Here is a 22,104-nt window from a genome sequence, read left to right as displayed (position 1 = left end):
TCTAAAAAGGATCGTGCAGACGTAAAAATCTAAATGCAGATATTTTACTCAGAAACTAGTTGAATGTTTTATTTAAATCTTGAAAAAGGTATGTGTGTATATTTGATTTATATTTACAAGGACTTTCAAAAACGCACCATCTCCAGGTGACGGTGGTTAGTTTGTGCGCCCCATGTTCAAATCTACTGTGGCTCCTTTCCCGCATGGCGTTCCCCACTCTCTCTCTCACAGACTACCTACTGTCATATCTCTCAAATCAAGGCCCAAGAAACCCCAAAATAAACCTTAAAAAAGAATCATCAGGGTGCTGCGGTGGCTGTGATCCTACATACATGGGGGGCCCGGGTTCGAATCCGACCTGTGGCTCCTTTCCTGCACGTCGTTCCACATTCCCTGATTCCTGACTGTCCTATCTCAACAATAAAGGCTTGAAAAGCCTAAAAAGTTCTTAAAAACAAAAAAGAAAGAATCATCTTATAAACATCAGCTTGAAATGAAAAAAAATAAATTTCGCCAAATTTGTCAGGGTGTTTTCCTCATGTTGTGGAGTGATTTGAGTGAGTCTACCTCACGTTATTTATTTGCTTATTATTTGAGTGACATAAAATCATGGTGATAAAAAGTTCCTGTTTCCGTGGGTGTGACTTCAAATCATTGGGTTAATATTACCGCTATGAAACATGAACTATCATAACGTCTGTAAAAAAAAAAAACATGAAAATGTCCATAAAATATCTGTTCTCTCATTTAATATCAAAGGAAACATTTAGACTGCAATTTATTACACATTTTTACATGGAGTAAAGAGGAGCGCCCCCTCCATGGTCGAAAGGAGTGGTTAGCGCCATCGCCTCACAGCGAGGAGGTTCCTGGTTTGAATCCGCGTCTGACAGGAGTCTCTCTGTGTGGAGTCTGCATGTTCTCCTCGTGCATGTGTGGGTTCTCTCCGGGTTCTCCGTCTTCCTCCCACAGTCCAAAGACATGCTCGTTAGGTTACCTGCTGACTCTAAATTGTCTGTAGGTGTGAATGTGAGTGTGGCTGGTTGTCTGTCTTTATATGTCAGCTCTGTGATTGGCTGGTGAACAGTCCAGGGTGTAACCCCGCCTCTCACCCTATCACAGCTGGGATCAGCTCCAGCCCCCCTGACCCCAAAGAAAAGCAGCATAGATAATGGCTTGTAAAGGTTTCAGATTACAAAAAAGTTTCATAAATAACTACAAATCTGTGGGGCGCTCCATGCACTTAGGCTGTAGTCCTACAAGCGGACGGCCCGGGTTCAAATCCAACCTGTGGCTCTTTTCTCACGTCTTTCCCTGCTCTCTCACTGTCCTGTCTCTACAATGAAGGCACAAAAAGCCCCAAAAATATATTTTAAAAAAATAACTACAAATCTGTCATGACGATAGAAAAAAGAAACAATCCACATCAGCAAAAACACAAAGAGTCTCCTGCTTGAAGAATCTGAGACAGCTCTTCTACAGCGTCCGTCACTTCCTGTTCCCCGCAGCTCTAAGCAGTCGTTGTACACACCTGTGCAGCCGTCTCCAGGTCCGTCAGAGCGAGCTCCCTCACCTCCTCCAGCAGAGAGTACAGGTTGGGGGTTTTGCTCTGCCGGTACTCCCTCTCCTCCTTGGACAGTTTGGGCCTCCTCGCCTCCTTCTCCTGCGCCTGCTGGCTAGCCTCCTCGGCCAGACGCACCACCGCCTGCACCAGGTTGCTGCGACCCTGTGGGCGGGGCTTCTCGGGCTCGTCGCTGCTGTGGGGTTTGTTGCTGATGACCTCGAGGTTTAAGCTGTCTGCGTGGAAGTTTGTGGAGCGGACAGAGATACGGACCTGTGGAGAGCAGAGGATTAGAAGGATCATTTAAACGTTTAAAGTCAAAAGACGATAATATGAGCTGATCATTTAGCGACTCACTGTGATGTGGTCGAACAGCCTGAAGGCGGAGGTGCCGCCGATGGAGGTGGTGCTGATGTGGTCTGAGGATCGTCTCACGGAGCCACTCTGCCAATCACAGCCGCCGTCCTTTCCTGCAGAGACCACCTGACCCTCCCGGTTCTTCAAATAGACGGGAGCTTTAACGGCGTACCTGCAGAGAGGTACAGGTGGAGTCAGGCCTGCTCGACTGAAATACTTTACCAACGATAAGAAAGACTTGTAATCCAATCTCACCGGTTGGATGATCGCTGAAAGAAAGAAATACTTTCACACAAACTCTGAGCGAGAGAGGATACAGATTTCATTCATTCTCGACAACCAATCACAGCTTTGAGACTAACTCAACCTTTCGATCCAGTAGATGTCGCCCTTGAGCTCCAGCATGAAACCAAAACAAACTTCTGTTTGGCCACACCTCCTCCATACTGAAGCCGCCGCCCACCTACAGCGACACACCTCCAACCCCCCTCGCCTCGAGTTTACACAAAGGCGGAGGACAAATATCCTCTGCTCAAGCTGCAGTTAGCATGCTAATGTTAGCACTCAGTTTCTTACTCTGGGACAAACACCAGCACGCCGTTGTCTCGGATGGCGTAGATGACGGCGTTGGCCACACAGTGCGGGTCAGTCTGAGGGTCTCTCTCTTTGAAGAAGAGACACTGGAACAGCTCGGTGGACAGTTTCTGAGCCCGCTTGGCTGCCTGGATGGATGAATCAGAGGTCAAAGGTCAGAATATTGTAGTTCACACAGACAGAGTGAGAAGAGCATTGGATCATTAAACAGCTCTGACCCGGTTCTTGTTGTTGATGTGCTGAGCGGTTTCATCCAGCTCTTTGTGACCTGCCATCGGGTTACCAGGCTCCGCCGTCGTCGTGTCCATGGCGATGGCGGCACTGAGGAGACGGTGCACCACGATGTCAGCATAGCGACGGATGGGTGAGGTGAAGTGTGTGTACCGGTCCAGAGCCAAACCTAAGAAACAAAAAACGTTTTTAAAAAATTAAGACTGTGTAAAAAGTGGGCGTGGCCAGTCAACGCAACAACGCCTTTAACCTGGATTATTTTACTGGCCAGCAGGGGGCGACTGTTGTTTGGTCTTTTACCGTAATGGTAGAACTTGTCCTGGGACAGCAGACCAGTGGAGAAGTACAGAGCCTGGGACATGGCTGTGGTGGCCATCATCCTCAGCAGCCTGTTCACTAGCGGGTCCTGAGGGTCCACAGCCCGGTCCAGAGAGTCCGCTAAGGCCTTGTTGGTCCTGGAGGAACAGAATCACCTGTTCAGGAATGTGTCTACCTTTAATCACACAATAGGAAACCAAGTCATGCCTGTCTTTTAATGATCGTGTGACTAGGCGTAAAGGGACGCATGCAAAATTAGTGACATCACACAACGTGTTCCCCATCAGCTCCCGTAGAGGACGCCGTCCAGTCACCTGGTGTCGATGGTGAACCCCCCGGCCGAGGCGCTCTCCAGCAGCTGGTTGAAGAAATCATCCCGTGGTTGGGGGTGACACCTGAGCAGGGCCTGATGGGGGAACGTCTCCTGGATCTTGCGCGCCACCCAGTGGTTGGCGTAGATCATGCACTCTGCCACCGTCTCATGGACCTCCAGGGGCTGCCGAGGGACTAGCGCCGTGATGTTCTTCTCCTCGTCCAGCTGGGCTCGAACCTGAGAGGGGGAGGAGTTTGATTCATTACGCGTGGACTCAAAGGACTTTCATGGTTTAAAAATCAGATAAGAAGTGAAAGACAGGAAAGGAAACATCTACCAAACCAACGCATCATACCTCCACCCCTTCCAGCTCGAGAGCGCCCCCTTTGTCCCTCTGAGCCCGCAGGTGTCTGGCTACATGTGTTAGCATCTCCAGAGCCTTAGTGAGCTGAGCTAGCTTAGCATCCCTCTCCTCAGACGTCAGCTCGGTCAGCTCGGGTACCTCGGCCTCCTCTCCGTTGAGGAGCGCCTGAGCGAGCTCGTAGTGGAGCTGGTAGGAGGAGCGGATGATTGTGCGACCGTACCACACCTTAGTGACGGCGAGGGTTTCTGCATCGAGCTCCCACAGCACGCTCATGGCATACCTGAAACATACACAAACATTTATAGATTTCCTGATTTCCTCTAAACATTAAAAACACAAATAACACAGAGATGAGTAGATTCTCACCTGTCGACTCCTCCCAGCAGAGAGCAGAGGTCTGCACTGAGGACAGCAGGTAACATGTCGTACCTGCGGTCCGCCAGGTAGTAGGTGGTAGCTCTGAGAAAGAAATAAAACCACAGATATCAAAGATAATGTAATGAATGATCTGGGTATTTCTGTCATCTATGCATATTATCGAATCAAATACCAAATTGCCGATTCTGGGGATTCACCTGTTTTTTTGCTTTTAGATCTCACATCTGCTTTCCACACTTTGGACCTCAAAATTTAAATTTCTCGACAGAAGCTCTGGGTTTGTATTAAAGGTACAGCTTTGGAGTGTCTTAGATCCTACGAGGCTGACAGAAGTTTCTCAGTCTGCCTTGATGACTGTACGTCCTTCCATCCTGTGGAGTCCCGCAAGGCTCCATACTTGGTCCTATCGTATTTTCCCCGCATTATGCTTCCCCTGGGGTCCATTCTTAAAAGATATGGAATATTTTCCCATTTCTACGCTGAGGACACAAAGCTGTACTAGCCCTTGAAAATGAAAGCCACTAACAAAGCCCCAGACCTGTGGGGGCCCTGTTCTAAACCAATACAAATAATGCACACAGAATTATTTAACAGATATCAGAAGGTACTGCAAAGAATGATCTGGGTATTTCTGTCATCTATGCGTATTATTGAATAAAATATTGAATTGTGCTAAAAAAGATGGCTGATTATGGGGATTTGGCCGTTCTTATGCTTTTAGATCTCACATATGCTTTCAGCGCTCATCAGAAGCTCTGGGTTGAAATTAAAGAAAACGCTTTGGAGTGGCTGATCTGGCTGACAGAGGTTTCTCAGTCTGCCTTGGTGATGGTACATCCTTCCATCCTGTGGAGTCCCCCAAGGCTCCATACTTGGTCCTATCGTATTCTCCCTGAATATGCTTCCCCTGGGGTCCATTTAAAAAAAAAAAAAAAAGTTATCTTTTTCCATTCCTACGCCGAACACATGCAGCTGTACAAGCCCTTGGAAATCAAAGCCACTAATCCGGTGGGCTGTCTCAAAGACATCAAAGCTTGGATGGCGTTGAATCTTCTCAAGCTTGATGAGAGCAAGACAGAGGTCATTATTTTTGGACCCGATGGAGGCTGCTTCAACCCGAGTATGGACCTGTGATAGAATCCTTTCCTAACCCCTCAGGTAAAAAAATCTGCGGGTCTGGTAATTAAATAATTCAATACCTTGTCCGGGCTTCCAGGTCCGTGAGTGAGCCCTCTGTGACAAAGTGAGTGACATCTGCAATGTGGACGCCGAGCTCCAGCAGCTTCCCTCCGGCGATCCTGCGTATGGACAGCGTGTCGTCCACGTCCTCGCAGCCCCGCGGGTCGATGCTGAACACCAGGTGAGTCCCCCTGAGGTCACGCCTCTCCGCCACCTGGGCTGGATCCATCCTCCACGGCTTCTCCAGAGAGTTCACCGGCATCTCTCTCAGCTGAGGGCCGATGTAAAGACGCAAAGAGAAAACACAAGGTCTTTAAGGTTTAGGAACAAAGTGAGTGTATGAATTATTTATCCTGCTCCAGGCTGAGGTGAGAGCATGTGTGCTGTGCTGAGACACTTCTTCACCAGAGGACATGCTTTCGAAAATAAAATACGCTGAATCTGAGCAGAAAGGAAAAAATAGGATGTCTGATTCCATCAAGTCCTTGGATTGCAATATTAAAAAGAATAACATCATTAAGGATAGAAGAAAAGGAAAGCACATGAAGTTTCAACGAGCCTATTCACTAAATTCCATTCATTGAAACTATTTATTCAAATATCCTCATCGGGTAAATGGCCTTCAAAAAGAACAGCAGCCCTCGCTACACTCTCATGAACTCCACAGAGACACTTCAGACCTGAAGAACAGTGTGGGGTCCTCAGGGGGGCAGCACGGTGGTGCAGTGGTTAGGGCTGTTTCCTCACAGCGAGGAGGTTCCTGGTTTGAATCCCCATCTGACAGGAGCCTCTCTGTGTGGAGTCTCTATATGTCAGCCCTGTGATTGACAGGCGACCAGTCCAGGGTGTAACCCCGCCTCTCGCCCAATGACAACTGGGATCGGCTCCAGCCCCCACACAGGACACCAAGCAGTATAGATAATAGATGGGTGGATGGGGCACTAGGGGGGTGGCTGAAACTTTAATGGAAGAGGTGGAAAAATTGGGACAAAAAAATAAATGTGTGCATGTCTGTGTGTCTATTTGGAACTTCTGCTATGCCCTGCTTCTGCAACACTGTGACTTCCCAGACTGAGACACCAATATTACACCATCGTGGAATCAGAGTTCTTACCTGTGCGTCTGAGAAAGGAGGCACGTGGATGCAGTTCTCTATGAGGATCGTCTGGATCTCCGATTCCAGCTCCCCGGCTCGACCCAGCACCCGCACGGTGTGGCCGTTAGGATAGAGAGACGTGCTTTCCCACGAGTCAATCCTCACCACCACTCTGTGATCCTGACAGAAGACGACAGAGAAAGGTCGAGTTTTGCTTCTTTTATCTTCTGCTCTCATGAAACCGAACAACTTGAGGATCTACACTTTCTCTATTTAGAGTTTAGAGAAAATAAATAATCTAACTTTCACAGAAGCACGGAGAGGACAACGGTATTTTACCACGATGACCAGAACGTTTAAGTTATTCTCTCAGGATCTCAACAGATTGATCTCGTTAACCCGGGATAAAAGCAAGTTCATTTTACAAGACCTTGAGAAAACAAGTGAAATCAACTCTTTATCAGGACGCCGGTAGCCTAGTGGTTAATGTGCGGAGACTGTGGTCCTCCGGCAGGCGGCCTGGGTTCAAATTCTGTGTCTCCTTCCTGCTTGTCGCTCTGTCCCTGATTTCCGACTCTATCTACTGTCCTGTCTCTATTTTCTCTCTACCAAAAACCAGCATTGATATCTTTAGATAACAAAATAAAGAAGCTAATTTCTCATGAAAAAATCCAAAATATACTTGAAATGACGGGAAACGGAGTCAAACAAAATGTATGGATGCACGTCGACATGTCCGCTTAGGGCTTCTGTACCATTCCAACCCGCCAGGCTAAATGTATCCTCTTACCAAAGTTCTATCATTTATTTCTTGGATTTTAAGGTTGAAATAAACATGCAGCACCACAAGTGACTTTTGTGAGACATGAGCCTAAGTGAGTTTGAGCAGACCTGCAGGGCGTCAGCCTGCTGAGTACTGATGCGGATCTTGGGGATTCGATGGTCCCAGGGTACAACCAGGATTCTCTGAGAGTTCCTGCTCTGAGACTGAGTCCCGTCTCTAGCAGGAAAAGTTACCACGTAGTCCCTCCAGTTCCTCTGCAGGATCCCCACAACGCGACCTGCAGGTTTTTAAAATCAGAGCATTATTATTGAGGGTTTGTTCTGAAGTCATATAGCAGCAGGTGATAAATGTTTCAGGGCTGCAATAATAGCAGAATTTAAATTTCCATATCATACTCGTAAAAATCAAACAATGTCAACACCTGTTTCAGTACTACAGCAAGTGTGGTGCTTTTATTTTGAAGGTGGACTAACTGAAGTGGGGTGCTTTTATTTTGAAGGTGGACAAACTGAAGTGTGGTGCTTTTATTTTGAAAGTGGACAAACAAGTGTGGTGCTTTTATTTTTAAGGTGGACAAACAGAAGTGTGGTGCTTTTATTTTGAAGGTGGACAAACAGAGGTGTGGTGCTTTTATTTTGAAGGTGGACTAACTGAAATGGGGTGCTTTTATTTTGAAGGTGGGCAAACAGAGGTGTGGTGCTTTTACTTTGAAGGTGGACAAACAGAAGTGTGGTGCTTTTACTTTGAAGGTGGACAAACAGAAATGTGGTGCTTTTACTTTGAAGGTGGACTAACTGAAGTGGAGTGCTTTTACTTTAAAGGTGGACTAACTGAAGTGTGGTGCTTTTATTTTGAAGGTGTATAAACTGAAGTGTGGTGCTTTTATTTTGAAGGTGGACAAACAGAAGTGTGATGCTTTTATTTTGAAGGTGTATAAACTGAAGTGTGGTGCTTTGTATTGACGAGCTGTTTACTCCTCACTTAACGCTGAGTCTGCGAAGGACTCACCTGTGGGCATTGGTTTACTCTCGTTCTCCTCTGCGCTCTTCTCCTCGCCCTGACCTTCACTCAGAGCCGTGACCTTCCCTCTCCACTCGCTCTTCGGCAACAACTCGACCACAACCACGTCGCCGTGCACCGCCCGGTTGCGATTCTTCACACCGAACACCATCACGCCCCAACTCAGATCTGAGAGGAAGAGAGACGAGAAGAGGTGAGGCGGAGAGGACAGGAGGCGTTTGTTTTAAAATAATCTTTTCTGCAGTTTCTGTACCTTTGTTCTTATCGGACAAACCGTCGGTCAGGAGCGAAGCTTCGTTCTGAGCGCGGTGCTTACTGACATTCAGAGATCCCTGAAAAAAGAAGGAAAGATTTAATTCACAGCTGCAAGTATTTATCAATTCAACAATAAATGAATCCCCAAATATTTCTATATTCAAAGTATGTTTGTTGTGATTATTCAAAGACTAATCTATGTTCAATTTAGCGACTTAATTCCACCTCTTTGCATCCTGCGCTTCAGAATGTGCGCCTTGTAACTATCCATGCCCATAATGCAGCAGGTTCATTAGAGCACGGAGATGGTAGAGGTGGTGTGCAGACAGTCTATGGTCGTGCAGCGATCACAGGGAATAAACTATCACCACCCCCTCCCACTCGCTCCAGGTGAATTCTCCTGATTATATCCTGCTGCGTTCTCACATCAGCTCACTCTGACTTTCTGCAGAATAAATACGAGGAGGCTGGAGGAGAAACTCCGGGTGAAGAGAGAAACATTCAGCTGTTTGTGTTCACACATGACACTCAGACTGAACATATCACATGTTTTTAAGGAGTTTTCTGCAAGTTTGAAAACATGAGACCTTGAAGTTTAGACGCTGTGATGAGCTTTGTTTCCAACCTTTCACATTTAAAAGAAACTGAACAATTAGTCAACGAGCTGCGTTTACATTTAAACTCTTGTTCAACTTTTGGCTGCAAAAAATCCACCATTTGGGAGGTTAAAATATTAACTCGACGTTCCTCTGAGTTATTTTTTCTCCGTTTGTCTTCTCCTAATTCTCTCCTCGTTGACCCCTAGTGGCTCGACAGATGTATTTCCCCTTTAATCAAAGGTAATCCATTGCACCAGAAACAGAATCTTCACTCCTTGCAGCATTAAATAAGCTCCGCACAAGCTGACCAATGTGCTTGATGTTTCTGTTTTTTAGTCTTCTTCTTTCCTCTTCTATTTGAACAGATATGAAGCTGTTGACACACGCACACCTACGCGTACTCGTGCGTTACCTTGACGTAACGCCCGGACTTGATTCCGGCCTCCAGGACCTCAGCGGGCAGATGTTCGCTGAACTCTTTCTGCGAGCTCTCGCTCTCCTTCTCCTGCAGCGCCTGAGAGATCGAGCTGTACAGATCGTGAGCTGCCTGCAGGTCGGGCCAGAAGTTCTGCAAAAAATCCTGCAAAAAATGTAAAAGATGAAATGTGGAGAGGAGTTTAGAAAGAGGCAGGAGGTACGAGCCGGAGATGTTAGATCTTAAACATGAGGGCATTCTACTACGAGCAGATTATCATGAAGGATTTGATATGAGGGCGTCTAAAGTACCTTTAGACCCAGAATTTAAACTCTGAATAAAAGACTACATTTGGACACCTCTGTTCTCATCAAATCCCTGCAGGGCATCAAACCACCAAGCAGGCTTTCTTTCTTTCTGACTCGACTAAAACCATCGTCTTTGGCGGGACGTTTGTAAAGGTGTGTGTCGGGTACCTGGGTCGAGATGACGTACACTCCACAGTTGAGGCTGCTGTACCGAGCGATGGCTTCCTGATCCTCTGTGATCATCACCACATCCATCATGCCTGCCAGGTGGTCATGGTACCACACTGCTGCAGCGTACACACACCTATAAAACACACACACACACACACACACACACACACACACACACACACACACACACACACAGGTTGAACATTAAAGAATACAGACTTCGTTTGCAGCTCTGCTTACCGCCTCGTTTGTGTCATAAGCCCGTTTCATTACAGCATGTCACACCTTTTAAAAGCCTGCACTGAAACGACAGCGTGAACATAATGTGGACCGGATCATTAAGAGCCGCAACGTTACGACCAAATCTTTTATTATCTGCAAGCAGAACTTTAACAGCACGTTATAATCTCGCTTCTTCCTGTGTTTGAGGGAAAGGAAAAGACTGGCAGCTGGAGACTTTTAAAGCTTTTTTATCTTTTTAAAGAATGGTCACCTCGTTTATAAAATGATGAGTCAAACGAGTGAATTAAAGTGTGTGTTTGTTATCATTAGATCTGCCTTTGTGTATACGGTCTATCAGTGCATCAGGCTGTAGGAGGTAGTGCTCTCAGAGTAACTTGACCACTGCACATCCTGATGATGTTCAACCAGGGAGCGATTCAGGAGATGCAAACCTCCTCTCTCTCTGCAGACAGCAGCACACTGCTTTGGTGGAGAGACAGAGTCACTACAAACCTGCAACTCTCCAAACTGGCTCGCAAATATTTGTATGTGCTAGGAACATCTGTGCGCTTTGAATGGGTGTTCTCGTCAGCAGGTAATATTGTGTATAAATAGAGAGCTGCACTCGGTTCTGATCACGGTAACAGAAAAAATAAGACGGTTCTTTTGGATTGTCAACAGGCCGTTTGGTTTGAGGCTCATTATTGCTGCTAAACACTGAATGTCCCGTCACCCCCTGCACCCATATGGGGACGGGCTGTTTTAAATGTTTGATTGACAGCCGAGCCATAAGGCGGGGCCTTCAGTGCCGTATGGTTGTGCACCTTCAGCCTCTGGTGTACAAGTTGATCCAGAGTTTAATGTGATTCTGGATTGATACATTACTAAAGTGAATTTTTAAACTTTCATCTTCAATCTGCTGCAGGACCCAGAGGCGCTGATACATCACTAAAACTTTCCTGTGAAAGCTGCACAATGGAGTGAATAAAAAAAAAAAACAGTTCCTCCTTACCTAAACTCTCTCATCCAGGTCTACACTCCCTCCCGCCCACTACGCTCTGCCAATGAAAGGCGTCTGATCCAACCTTCACAACAGGGTCCTAAGTCTCTAACTAGACTCTTCTCCTCTGTCGCCCCCTGGTGGTCAAACGAACTAACAAACCTTATTTAATTTGCAGACTCCCTCTGCACCTTTAAGAAAAAGGCCCAGCTCTTTATGAACACCTACGACCTATTGATGATGATGATGATGATGTCATTGGTTTTGTTTGATAATGACGATTTTAGGATAGTTTCGTTGAGGATTAGAACTCTCTAGAACAGCTGTCAATGTGCTCTGCCTCTGGTCACTTCCTGTCAGCACCTCTGGTCACTTCCTGTTAGCACCTGTGCTCTGCCTCTGGTCACTTCCTGTCAGCACCTCTGGTCACTTCCTGTCAGCACCTCTGGTCACTTCCTGTCAGCACCTCTTTGTCCGATCAGACTTAAAGTTGTTCTAACACTCTCTGACGTTGTCTCTTCCTCTCTACATCCTCGCTCGTGTTGTACTTACTCTCTGATGTTGGTCGCTGGATAAAAGCGTCCGCTAAGAGAATTGAAGAGTTGTAGGTTATGAGCACTGACCTGGTGTGCCACCTCTCCTGGCTCTCCCCCTTGTCCCGCTCACAGTACGAATACTCTTGAAATTCGTTGGCAAACAGGACGCAGTCATGTCGAGGGTCTTTGATCAGGTTCCTCAGACGGTTGTACTGCCTGCACAACAGAAGATAATGAAGAATACTGTAAGAACAGAGCCAGAGGAGAAACAAGGCTTGAAATATAAAACATGCAGTAAAAAGTAACGGAGCAGTGTCGGTCATACAGCGGCCGTTGTCATAGAGACAGGACGGACTTGCAGCGCTTTTCTTCTCAGCGCACAAACGCTCCCGAGCGCACAGTCTGCAATTTTCTGCGCGGAAAAAAATGCCAGGGGAACGCGTGGCCTAAACCATCGTTTCACACTTACTTAGATCGTGGTCAGTCTACCCGTGATGGTTATGACATCATGGCTTATCATCAGATCCTCTGTGGAGAAAATGAACCGGATTTTTACTTCCCATTGAAGTTGTTGACAACGCTGATATCAGAAGTCCCACCCATTATTGATTTTGATTGGTCGGTGAGGGAGACAAAAACTAAACTTTTTCCAACTGAGAGCGCAGTGACAAAAAACAGCCGACGCTGAGGATGAAAATGGCAACATGTGAGGAACCTTCCCCTCATCCGACATTAATCTACGCTCCCTGCTTCAATGTAAATACTGTAAAAAAAAATCCTCTTTTTATCGATACCAGCTTGTAAACGGAGACCGAGAGGAGGACGAGGGACAAGATCACAGCCACCCTGGACTTCCTCTCCCCCTCTGCATGATGAGCTGGGACAGACATCACGCCCCCCACCCACGGTGTAAAACTGAACGCTTATATGTGCACACATACCTCGCCAATAAAGCGGATTCTGTGTGCGTCATATGCGTTAAAGTGGGATTAAAAAAAAAAAAAAGTGTCGTTATTGATGCATTTTGGTCTCAGCGTGCGTCTCCTTAAATATAATGAAAAGTGAAGCTTCATCGTATTAGAGATGCAACATTTCAGAACAGCAGTGTCGGCAGAAATCAAAAAGGAAACCTGAGGACGTGCGGGACTCTTTATTTACAGAGTTCATCAAGTTTGTCAAAGCTCTCCTGTGTGTGTGTGTGTGTGTGTGTGTGTGTGAGTTATAGATATTTAAAGTCACAGGCTGGCTCTCGTTCAGCCTCGTCAGCAGATCTTTGATATAATGAGGCTGACCCCTGCACACTCTTCACACACTTCAGGTAGGCCGTCATTAGAGGCGTTATTCAAATCAAAGAGTGTCCGGACCCCCACAGGAGCGGTCACTGTGCCTTCAGCAGCAGCAGGAAGCTTTCAAATGTATTCTTTCCACACAGGATCAGTATTGGTTTGCGATTAAGACTGGATCACTAATCGGATCATGCAGCTTCTGCAGCTGCTCCTCGCCCCGTCGTAGGAGCAGTCGTTGGTGCACGTTGTTATCATGTTGTTGTACCTGCGTCCTTTGTGGTGCTGCACGGCCTGACAGGTGGTCTGCGTGAACACGATGCCCTGCAGCTCTCTGAACTCCAAAATCTCCAGATAATCGAGCACCACGCCGACGTCAGGAACCACGTAGTGAGTCACGTCTCCTGGAAGCACCTTACCGCCTGGAAGAGACCACGGGGACAGTTTTATTACCACCGACACATGTCCTTTGTTAAGGAGAAAACTAGCGCTGTGTTGACACCTTGTGTTATTTACACCAGGCGGGATTCATTACTAAACAATACTTTAACATGTATCAACAACTAGCCCAGCTTTAAAGGTCACATATTCTGTAAAATCCACTTCAACATGTGTCTCTAGTCTGTCTACAAACCCCCCAACGATGAGAAAAGTCCATCCTCTCCGTCTTCTGCCTGCTCCACTGTTCAGAAAATGTGTGCTCAAACAGGCCGTTTGGAGATTTTCCCTTCATGACATCACAAAGGGCAGTAACCCCTCCCCCAGGTGGGTGACACTCCCACAGCTAGGTGTTTGTTCTGCCCTCTGAGTCTGCCTTCTCACAGTAAACAATAAGACATGAAGCGAGAGATTTTATTTCAAAATAAAAGCAGGGTTTAAATGAAACAGCAAGTAAAGATCTCTCAGCTTATGACAGTACAGGAATTCAAAATAAAAGCCTAACAATGTTTATTCTGAAATGGAATTTCAAATGTGTTTAAAAATGTGATTTATCACAATAAAAAATGTAAATCATCGGAGTTATTCTGTGTTTTGATTTATGTATTTACTGTGTGCCAAAGCAATTTGCCAACGTGTGTTTTTAAAAGTTCTATAAATAAGATGTCAAAACTCTGTGGCACAATGAAAATAACTTTACTGTTAACTTTATTCTGAGCAAACATCTCGATCTGGAAACTTCACGGGAGGTTTCCCTGTTCCTGATTGCACGTCAAACTATTATTACTATTATTATGTTGCAAGACTCTATACACAACTCTTAGAGTTAAAAAATGCTCTTTGTTAGTGACTGAAACTCTAGATAAAAGATAAAAGCTTGGCTACCTTTAAGAACAAACTGTAACAGGTTGATAAGCAGTATCGCTTTGATCAATAATGTTTAGTGAAGGAACATCTACAATTCACTTAGCAGACTCTTTTATCCAAAGCGACGTACATCAGAGAGTAAGAACAACACAAGCAAGGATCTAGAAAAAAGGGAACAATGTCAGTAAGAGCAAACGATCAGCTTTGAGTCCGATTGGACACACAGGTGCTGACAGGAAGTGACCAGAGGCAAAGCACAACATTGAGGGCAGTTCTTGAGAGCTCTAATCAGTATAGAAACCATCTTATAAGTCGTCATTATCAAACAAAAATCATCGTCATTACCATCATCATCATCAATAATATGGAGACCAGCATCATTAAGTTAGTAGGTATTCATGAAAGAGCTGGGTCTTTAGCTTTCTATCTATCTCTAAAGATCTCAAATGTATTGGTATGGTATCATTTTTCTCTCCCTCATATCGGTATCGGCCTGAAATATCAGGTATCGGTCGGGTCTTCATTAATAGTGGAAGTTTGTTTGGATTCGTATCGTCAAAGTCATTCTGGTCTATTGTCGAGAAAGCTTTCATATTATTGCATACAGTGTGTATTCAGTCATGAGTTGTTGTAAAGGAGTCTATTGTCTGCTCTGTGTGTGTTTGTGTGGTCAGGTGAGTCTTTGTTTTGAGGTTACCGTTCTCACAGTCCGCCTGACACAGAGAGCTGTAGCACGGAACCTTTTCTCTCAGGTAGTGTTCCCGGACCACACGGACCTTCCGGCCCCGGCAGCTCTTCAGGTGAAGAATCTTCTCCGTCTTTATCATCTTCATCACTCAGGAATGAGCGAATTTAATCAGCCAGCTCTTTTATTTAGCATAACGCGGGAAGCGAAACTTGTAAACATTCACCCTACAGTTCAGGGAAGTGCGCGCCTGGCAAGCACGCTGACGTCATGACGCAATACTACTGATGCGTTCAAGTGCTGTGGGCGAAGAAACGCGGAGGAACGCTCAGACAGAATACAGGAAAATCTACGAAGATTTAAATGACATTTATTATTTTGGATTTTAGAGAACGAAAACTTTACAAAAAATTGTATTTAAGATAAAAAAATAGGTCTACTGGAATTACGAAGTCCATATACAATCTATACGTAGCCCTTAATCGGGAAACAGCAGCCTTTACAAGTGGTATGCTAATGATCAGAAAACGTCAGGATTCTTACCCTTATTTGTACAGAATAGGAGTAGGGCCAGTCATGAGAAACAAATAATAATAGGAGGAAAATTGTATAATAATTATATATATATATATATATATATATATATATATATATATATATATATATATATATATATATATATATATAATTTTATTTAAAAAAATGTTTTAAATTATTTTATTTTATTTTAACTTTTAGAAAAAAGTGGAAATGTAGAGAAATACGGTACTTTCTATGTAAGGTAGAAATATTTGGAAAAAACGTTTAAATGTTGACAGAAGAAAGTCGAAATATCAAAACAAAAATTAAATATGTCAAGATGAAAGTTGTAATGTCGAGAAAGAAAGGTGAAATGTCAGGAAAAATAAAAAATATATATTTTATTTTTAAAAAGGCTACAATTTCCACTTTGTTTAAACTAAACACCACACAGAGTTCAAGCCAAAGGTTCCTATTTAACCCATAAAAAACGGCTTAAAATGTTTGTGATTTAAAACACAACCAACCAAAATTATTAGACCATACAACAATTTAAATGCCTGTGAAACTTTAAATTAATCTTAACACATGGCCTAGAAGAAAGGGACAATAATGCTACTTTTTTGGAAGTGTAAGTAGCCTAGTCTTTTTCCGGCTTTACTAACGTGAATATTGATACAAAATTAGTAACATGGTCATTTTGGTTGTTTTCAAACAATTTAGAAGTCAAACTGAAACACTTTCAAACCCCAAAAAGCACCGTTATCTTTCCTGAAGCGACCGCGGCGGTGAGGTGGGGGTGACTCCTCTTGCTGCCGCTGTATACTCTTTGGCTGCTCTGAGGCGAAGCTGCAGCAGAGCAGCAGCAGCGGAGAGCTCACAGTGAAGGCAAGTTGGCAACTACACCGACGCGGATGCTGAGGACTTTACTCGCGTTTCTAGATGCACAGATTTAACGTGTGTCATTTCTCGGATCTCGTCTTCCAAGATCATGTTTATTTGCATGCACAGTTTGCAAGAATGAACCCTATTTAGGACGCATCAACCCCTGCAGGTAAGCCGATTTTTAATCACTTATTTTGCACAAACATATGAAAAGTTATTTTTTTTTAATGCTCATCTGTTTGCGTTGGTTGTAACCTGTCTGATGGAAACTGAGTGGGTAAATTTATTATATTTTTCTTCATATATTTCTTCCCTTAAATCATTTTGAACACGTATCCTGTAGCCTACTGTGTTTATTTTTCGCTTTATTGGAGGACATCCTGCTGAAGTTGATGTGCATTGACTGTGTATCTGTTTGCAGCAGACGGATCAATCGTGTTTATAGTGCCATGATATGTTCACCCTTAAATAACCTGCATGTCTTTAAAGAGCAGCTGCATGTTGCTGGAACAAACTGGAACTAAATTATTACCAAAGTTTTACTCAATGAAAGTAACATTTTTTGCATTTTTTAATGAGAAGGATAAACACTGGCTTACAGCCTGTGTTTGGGACATCAGCATGAGAATCCATACCTAAAAAGTTTGTCTCATAAATGTTCTTTTATGCCTTTGTGACGCGCAGTCACTTCGGGGTTTACTCGTCTTCACTGCAGGCTGACTTGGTCTTAATGTCTCCACTTTGTTGTGCAGCAGCCCTCAGGTCCCAGAGCTCTTCTGCTTTGTATTCAAGTCGTCTGTAACTGTAATCAAACAGCGGGTAGGACGGCAGAAAGTGAGCTGCTGTACCTGAACTCAAACCTGCGGAGAGCTGAAGTGTCAGTGCAGAGTGAGTCTGCAAGTCCGGAGCCTGCAGGGATCACAGGGTTTCGGTGTTAATTAGACGGGTCTGGGTGATCGTTGCAGTTGTAGTATTTCCATCGATTCCCCTGAGGCATCACAGCAGGCTGCGTTCACACAGGGAGTTACACCCTGTCGGCACTAGATGGCGATGTTGAGCAGGGCAGATGTGAGTGCAGAGCTGCTGTTTTCTCATAAATTCCGGGATAAGTGTCCTCTAACATTGTATTTAGAAGCTGAATAGATGAATAGTCAGAATACTTGAACTCACATATGTGAGGCTGTAGAGCGAGAAAAAAAAGGGGGGCAGAAGAGAATGAGCTGGCAGTGTTATTTGATTTCCGTTTTGTGTTCCCTCCTGCTGTGGTGAGAAAATGTGCCACTGAGGCATTTGTCACAAATGTGCCCTGGCAATAATAGTAATGCAGCTTTTGACGACTCTCGAGCTCTTACTCTAATTAAATGCGCTTCACTTTTTAAGAGGATGCTGTGTGTGTGTGTGTGTGTGTGTGTGTGTGTGTGTGTGTGTGTGTGTGTGTGTGTGTGTGTGTGTGTGTGTGTGTGTGTGTGTGCAGCTGTGGGTCAACGGTTTGGTTGAAGGAGCAGAAGTTTGCCAGCAGTGCGTGCAGGAGAGGGCTGCACTCCCTGACTCTGCATCAGTCACTAAAGGTTGTAAGAAAGGAAGACAGAGGGACGGTTCAGGTTGTTTTAAAACGTTCAGTACGGCCAATACGGCCTCATTCTTTTCCATGCCACGTTTAAAAAAAAAAGATACACCCTCCTTTATTTTAGTGATAGACCGCATCAAAAAGCTTTTAAAAAACCAAACGAGACAGGAGAGGAATACATCCATAAAAAAACCTGCTGGCAAACCTGCACATCCTGCACACTGTCTGAATTGTATAAAAACATCTGCAATGTTTTAAGTATTTGTGCAATTTACAGATTCATAGTTCTCAGTGTAATGGAGGCCTGAAGGGGGTGAGAAGAGTCCAGAAAAGCGGCGTCCACCACACTCATGTTCATGTTTACATCACCTGACTACCTCAGAGAATTTTTTGAAATTCTGGTTTACTCTCTGTGATTCTCACACACACACACACACACACACACACACACACACACACACACACACACACACACACACACACACGGCCTGAGGACATGCATTAGTGGAGAGATGTGGCGCTGCTACACAGAGAGTGCACCAGAGTGGTCGGGGATTCAGTGCCTTGCTCAAGGGCGCCTCGGTATAGGGCTCTGAAAGTGCCCTGGCACCTCGCCCAAGTCCCTACAGACTGAGCTACTGCCGCCCCGGAAACAGAGATATGAAGATGAACGGAGAGTTTCGGGCTCATTCAGAACACGGGACAACATGTCAATCTGTAAACACAGCAAGCAGAGCTTCCCCTCGGCGATGTTTACAGATATCTAGAGGAGGATCCTTCCTCTTACACCGCCACCCTTGATGACAGTCTACAGACGTGCAGACAGCTTTATGTATTTTTTTTAAATGTCTCGGTCAATAACGCTGCTGTGTCAGGGTCACTGAAACACACAGCGTCCTCTCCTCCCTTCTGACTCCGGGGTCAAGCTGCCCCAGCGAGGAGAGAGATTGGGTGTGTGAGAGGACCTCAGATTCAAAGCCAATGTTTAGACATTACTTCATCCCTGGCATGGAATCAGACTGCACATATACATTTTGGCAAGATAAAGCTCCTACCTTTTGTTGTGGCCACTGCGCAGTGTCACTCCGGCCCTGGATGCCGCAGGTGTCCGGTCATTCTTCCTAGTGTGCTCGCAGCGCCGTTATGTAGAAGAGTAAATGCTCTTGAACAATCAGACAGAGGCGTTTGTCTTGTGAATCGAGGATCTGTTTATTTCTCTCGGAGCAGTTCTTTTATAGCATCCCAATCATCCCGTTATGGGCAATCATCACACTGGGCAATCACAACATGTGTGCTATATGAAGACCATTTCCTAGAAGTTTCTTGGATGGACACCTGGTCTCTTACCAGGAAAGAGTGTGTGTACGTGTATCAGAACATGATCTTATGACCAAATTCAGAGGTTAGATTCTCATTGGTTTGTGCCTGTTGCTGTCCAGATTGTGTGTTTCTGTTATGCTTCAACCGTTCAAACTACAACACAGTAATGCTCTTTAACGGCGGGGAATATTTAGAGGTGAGGATGAGGAGAAGTCTGTTCTTTAGTTCCCTCACAGGGACAGCGGAGCTCTCTGGGGTTTCTCTACGATATTACTCAAAAAACACACTCCCACCTGCACTCTCAGGTCTGCAGATGCAAACCTCCTGCCCCCCCCCTGCAGGACAAACCTTCGGTCCTGGGGGGACAGGGCTTTCTCTGTTGCTGCTCCCACCCTCTGGAACTCTCTCCCAAAAAACATCAGAGACTCCCCCACACTCACCTCCATCAAGAAATCCCTCAAAACATTGCCTACAACCACTAACTCCCCCCCCCCTGTTTTTATGGTTTTATATTTTGTCAAAGCGTCTTTGGGTTCCTAGAAAAGCGCTATAAAAAACCAATATATCATTATTATTATTATTATTATTATTATTATTATTATTACATTCTGTAGAAGAAGAAGAACCCGGTGCTCGTCTCCTCGTCGGTGTGAGCGTCACATTCAACAACACCAGCTGTCTTTAGTTTACAACTCCAAGGGGTAGGGGACAACTGAGACGGATAACGTCTTCTGTAGCTTCTGGAGCTGAAGCTCTTCTGCCCTCGGTGTGTGACGTCCTGTGAGGTGAAATCTCTGTTTTTATGAATGCAGTGCGGCGTGTTTGTAGAGAGTGATGTGTCATCTTCCTCTGCAACATAAAGGTCTCTCTCTCTCTCTCTCTCTCTCTCTCTCTCTGCAGGCTCCCTTTTTGTAAATGTTGTCACACATTTAGAACGACAACGGGAGCCTGTAAGGGACAAAAACAACAACGTTTAGTGGACTTCACTTTGATCTGCACGGAGGACTTTGCAAACATGACATCACAGCCGCATGGTCGTAACATACAGGAAGTCCTGTTTAGTTTGTGTGGTACCTGAAACCATCCATCCATTATCTATACTGCTTCTACCCGTTCGGGGGTCGCCGTGTGCTGGAGCTGATCCCAGCTGTCATCGGGCGAGAGGCGGGGTTACACCCTGGACTGTTCACCAGCCAATCACAGAGCTGACATATAGAGACAGACGACCAGCAACACTCACATTCACACCTACAGACAATTTAGAGTCTCCAGTTAACCTAACGAGCATGTCTTTGGACTGTGGGAGGAAGCCGGAGAGAACCCACACATGCACGGGGAAAACATGCAGACTCCACACAGAGAGGCTCCTGTCAGACGGGGATTCAAACCAGGAACCTCCACGCTGTGAGGGGACAGCGCTAACCACTGCAGCACCGTGCCGCCTCTGTACCGGAAATCATTCAGTTGAGTTAATAAAGTGGAGCTGAATTCCTTTAGATGTGTCTTGAGGCGAAATGAATACTAAAAATCCAAATATGCCGAGGTTTGCTGGAGGAAGAAATCAAACATGAATTCATTATGATTAAAGCAGCCGCAGCTAATTATGTGTGGCTGCAGAAGACGGGAGAAATTAAATGACCATTTACCCTGAAGCCGGTGTGACAACACGTGTGGGCCACATCCTAATCAGTGTTCCCTCCACACTCCTGCTCTCGTTCTGCAGCCTGTTAATGGTAAACATAACTCCAATCAGTGTTTAAAGAATAACCGGCTGTAGAGGGGAAGGCGCGTTCCCCCCAGGCCAGCTGCCCCGCCATGCATACAAAGCAAACAGCCTGTTGCCTGTCGCAGCCACTGAGCGACGTCAAACACCTGATTTTATAAAGAAGAATACAGCGGGGATATCTGAGCGAGCCGTGCGCTCCTCCTCGAGGCTCTTTTCAGACCACGTCGGAGCGTTTGGTCCCTGAAATTCAATGATGTTTCTCTCGCTTGCTGTTTGTTATTCCTCCAACACGTCACACGAGAGACTTTTCATTTCCATTCCTATTTCTGTTTTCAAAACTCTTTTCATGTTCACGCTCGTTTTGGAGGAGAGGGGAAAAAAACACACGACAGCCTGGAGCACGTCAGGCGATGTTTGCAGAAGAAAAATTGGTTCTGGGCACCAAAAAAAAAAAAGGAATTATGCAAGTGTCTGATGAAGAATCTAAACTAAGCTCTGATTGTTTTTGCTGTAATGCCAGAAAAGGAGAGCGGGATGTCACATTTTATTTCGTATTGAAAATACCTTTTGGCTCATTGGGAGTTTGTTTATAAGGCTCAGAACGATTTCATTTTCTCTCCCATGTGAGGGAAAAATGATTCTAAAAAGGATTGTGCAAAGTTTGCACCATCCAGTTCACCTAACAGGCACGCAGAGGGTTAAATTCTCCATAACTCCACTCTGCACCAGTGCAGCTGCATGGGGCTAATGTCTTTATCTGACAGGACAGTGGATGGACTAAGAAACCAGGGAGAGAGGGAGAGAGAGAGAGGGAGGATCAGCATGAGCTGCAGGTCAGACCTGAACCCAGTCCACCTGCTTGGAGGACCTTAGCCTCTGCACATGGGGGTCGGCCTAACTGCCAGGCCATCAGCTCCCCTTTACACTAACTTACTGTAAATGAGCGATTGCGCAGTTAATCGGGGAAACATTTTTCCCTTTCTATGCCAAATGGTCTCATCGCAAAGAGATTCTAACGCAGAACTTCTACCAGATACGTGTGCAGCGGGAGTCGGCTCCGCTCTGGGACGGCTCAAGAGGCTGTGTTTTAAGAGCGCAGCACAGCCGAACAGC

General features: G+C 45.3%; 2 protein-coding genes across 3 annotated transcripts in view; one reads left to right on the top strand and one right to left on the bottom strand.

Annotated features, from left to right (window-relative positions):
• Nucleotides 1–729: 729 nt before the first annotated feature.
• dis3l (DIS3 like exosome 3'-5' exoribonuclease) lies at nucleotides 730–15,236 on the bottom strand. The gene is made up of 18 exons (XM_061041054.1): nucleotides 14,987–15,236; nucleotides 13,253–13,406; nucleotides 11,789–11,917; nucleotides 9,941–10,076; nucleotides 9,462–9,629; nucleotides 8,449–8,527; nucleotides 8,184–8,363; nucleotides 7,283–7,452; nucleotides 6,410–6,571; nucleotides 5,316–5,566; nucleotides 4,105–4,197; nucleotides 3,730–4,018; nucleotides 3,376–3,611; nucleotides 3,044–3,198; nucleotides 2,731–2,912; nucleotides 2,495–2,640; nucleotides 1,919–2,090; nucleotides 730–1,834 (listed from the first exon to the last, which is right to left on the bottom strand). Exons 1-18 carry the CDS (start codon nucleotides 15,120–15,122, stop codon nucleotides 1,511–1,513), a joined length of 3,162 nt encoding a protein of 1,053 aa, XP_060897037.1. The 5' UTR covers nucleotides 15,123–15,236; the 3' UTR covers nucleotides 730–1,510.
• Nucleotides 15,237–16,329: 1,093 nt separating this feature from the next.
• LOC132976108 (multiple epidermal growth factor-like domains protein 11) overlaps nucleotides 16,330–22,104 on the top strand; it is a 117,606-nt gene continuing 111,831 nt past the window's right edge. For both annotated transcript variants that reach the window (XM_061041043.1, XM_061041034.1), the window contains exon 1: nucleotides 16,330–16,547. The gene's annotated coding sequence lies outside the window, so the exon portion shown is untranslated. The remainder of the gene's footprint in view (nucleotides 16,548–22,104) is intronic.

The sequence above is a fragment of the Labrus mixtus genome, chromosome 1, assembly GCF_963584025.1.
Source record: "Labrus mixtus chromosome 1, fLabMix1.1, whole genome shotgun sequence".
Classification (NCBI taxonomy): domain Eukaryota; kingdom Metazoa; phylum Chordata; class Actinopteri; order Labriformes; family Labridae; genus Labrus; species Labrus mixtus.
Note: the sequence above shows the minus strand (reverse complement) of the source record. Positions and strands in the feature narration are given on the sequence as shown.

What these genes read in the sequence shown, in the direction of transcription:
- dis3l (XM_061041054.1), bottom strand. Translation starts at nt 15,122, where the DNA reads ATGAAGATGATAAAGACGGAGAAGATTCTTCACCTGAAGAGCTGCCGG. An exon ending in TGTACGTCATCTCGACCCAG is followed by an intron (nt 9,630 to 9,940) that starts GTACCCGACACA and finishes CATTTTTTGCAG; the next exon opens with GATTTTTTGCAGAACTTCTG. An exon ending in TCGAGCTGGAAGGGGTGGAG is followed by an intron (nt 3,612 to 3,729) that starts GTATGATGCGTT and finishes TCCCCCTCTCAG; the next exon opens with GTTCGAGCCCAGCTGGACGA.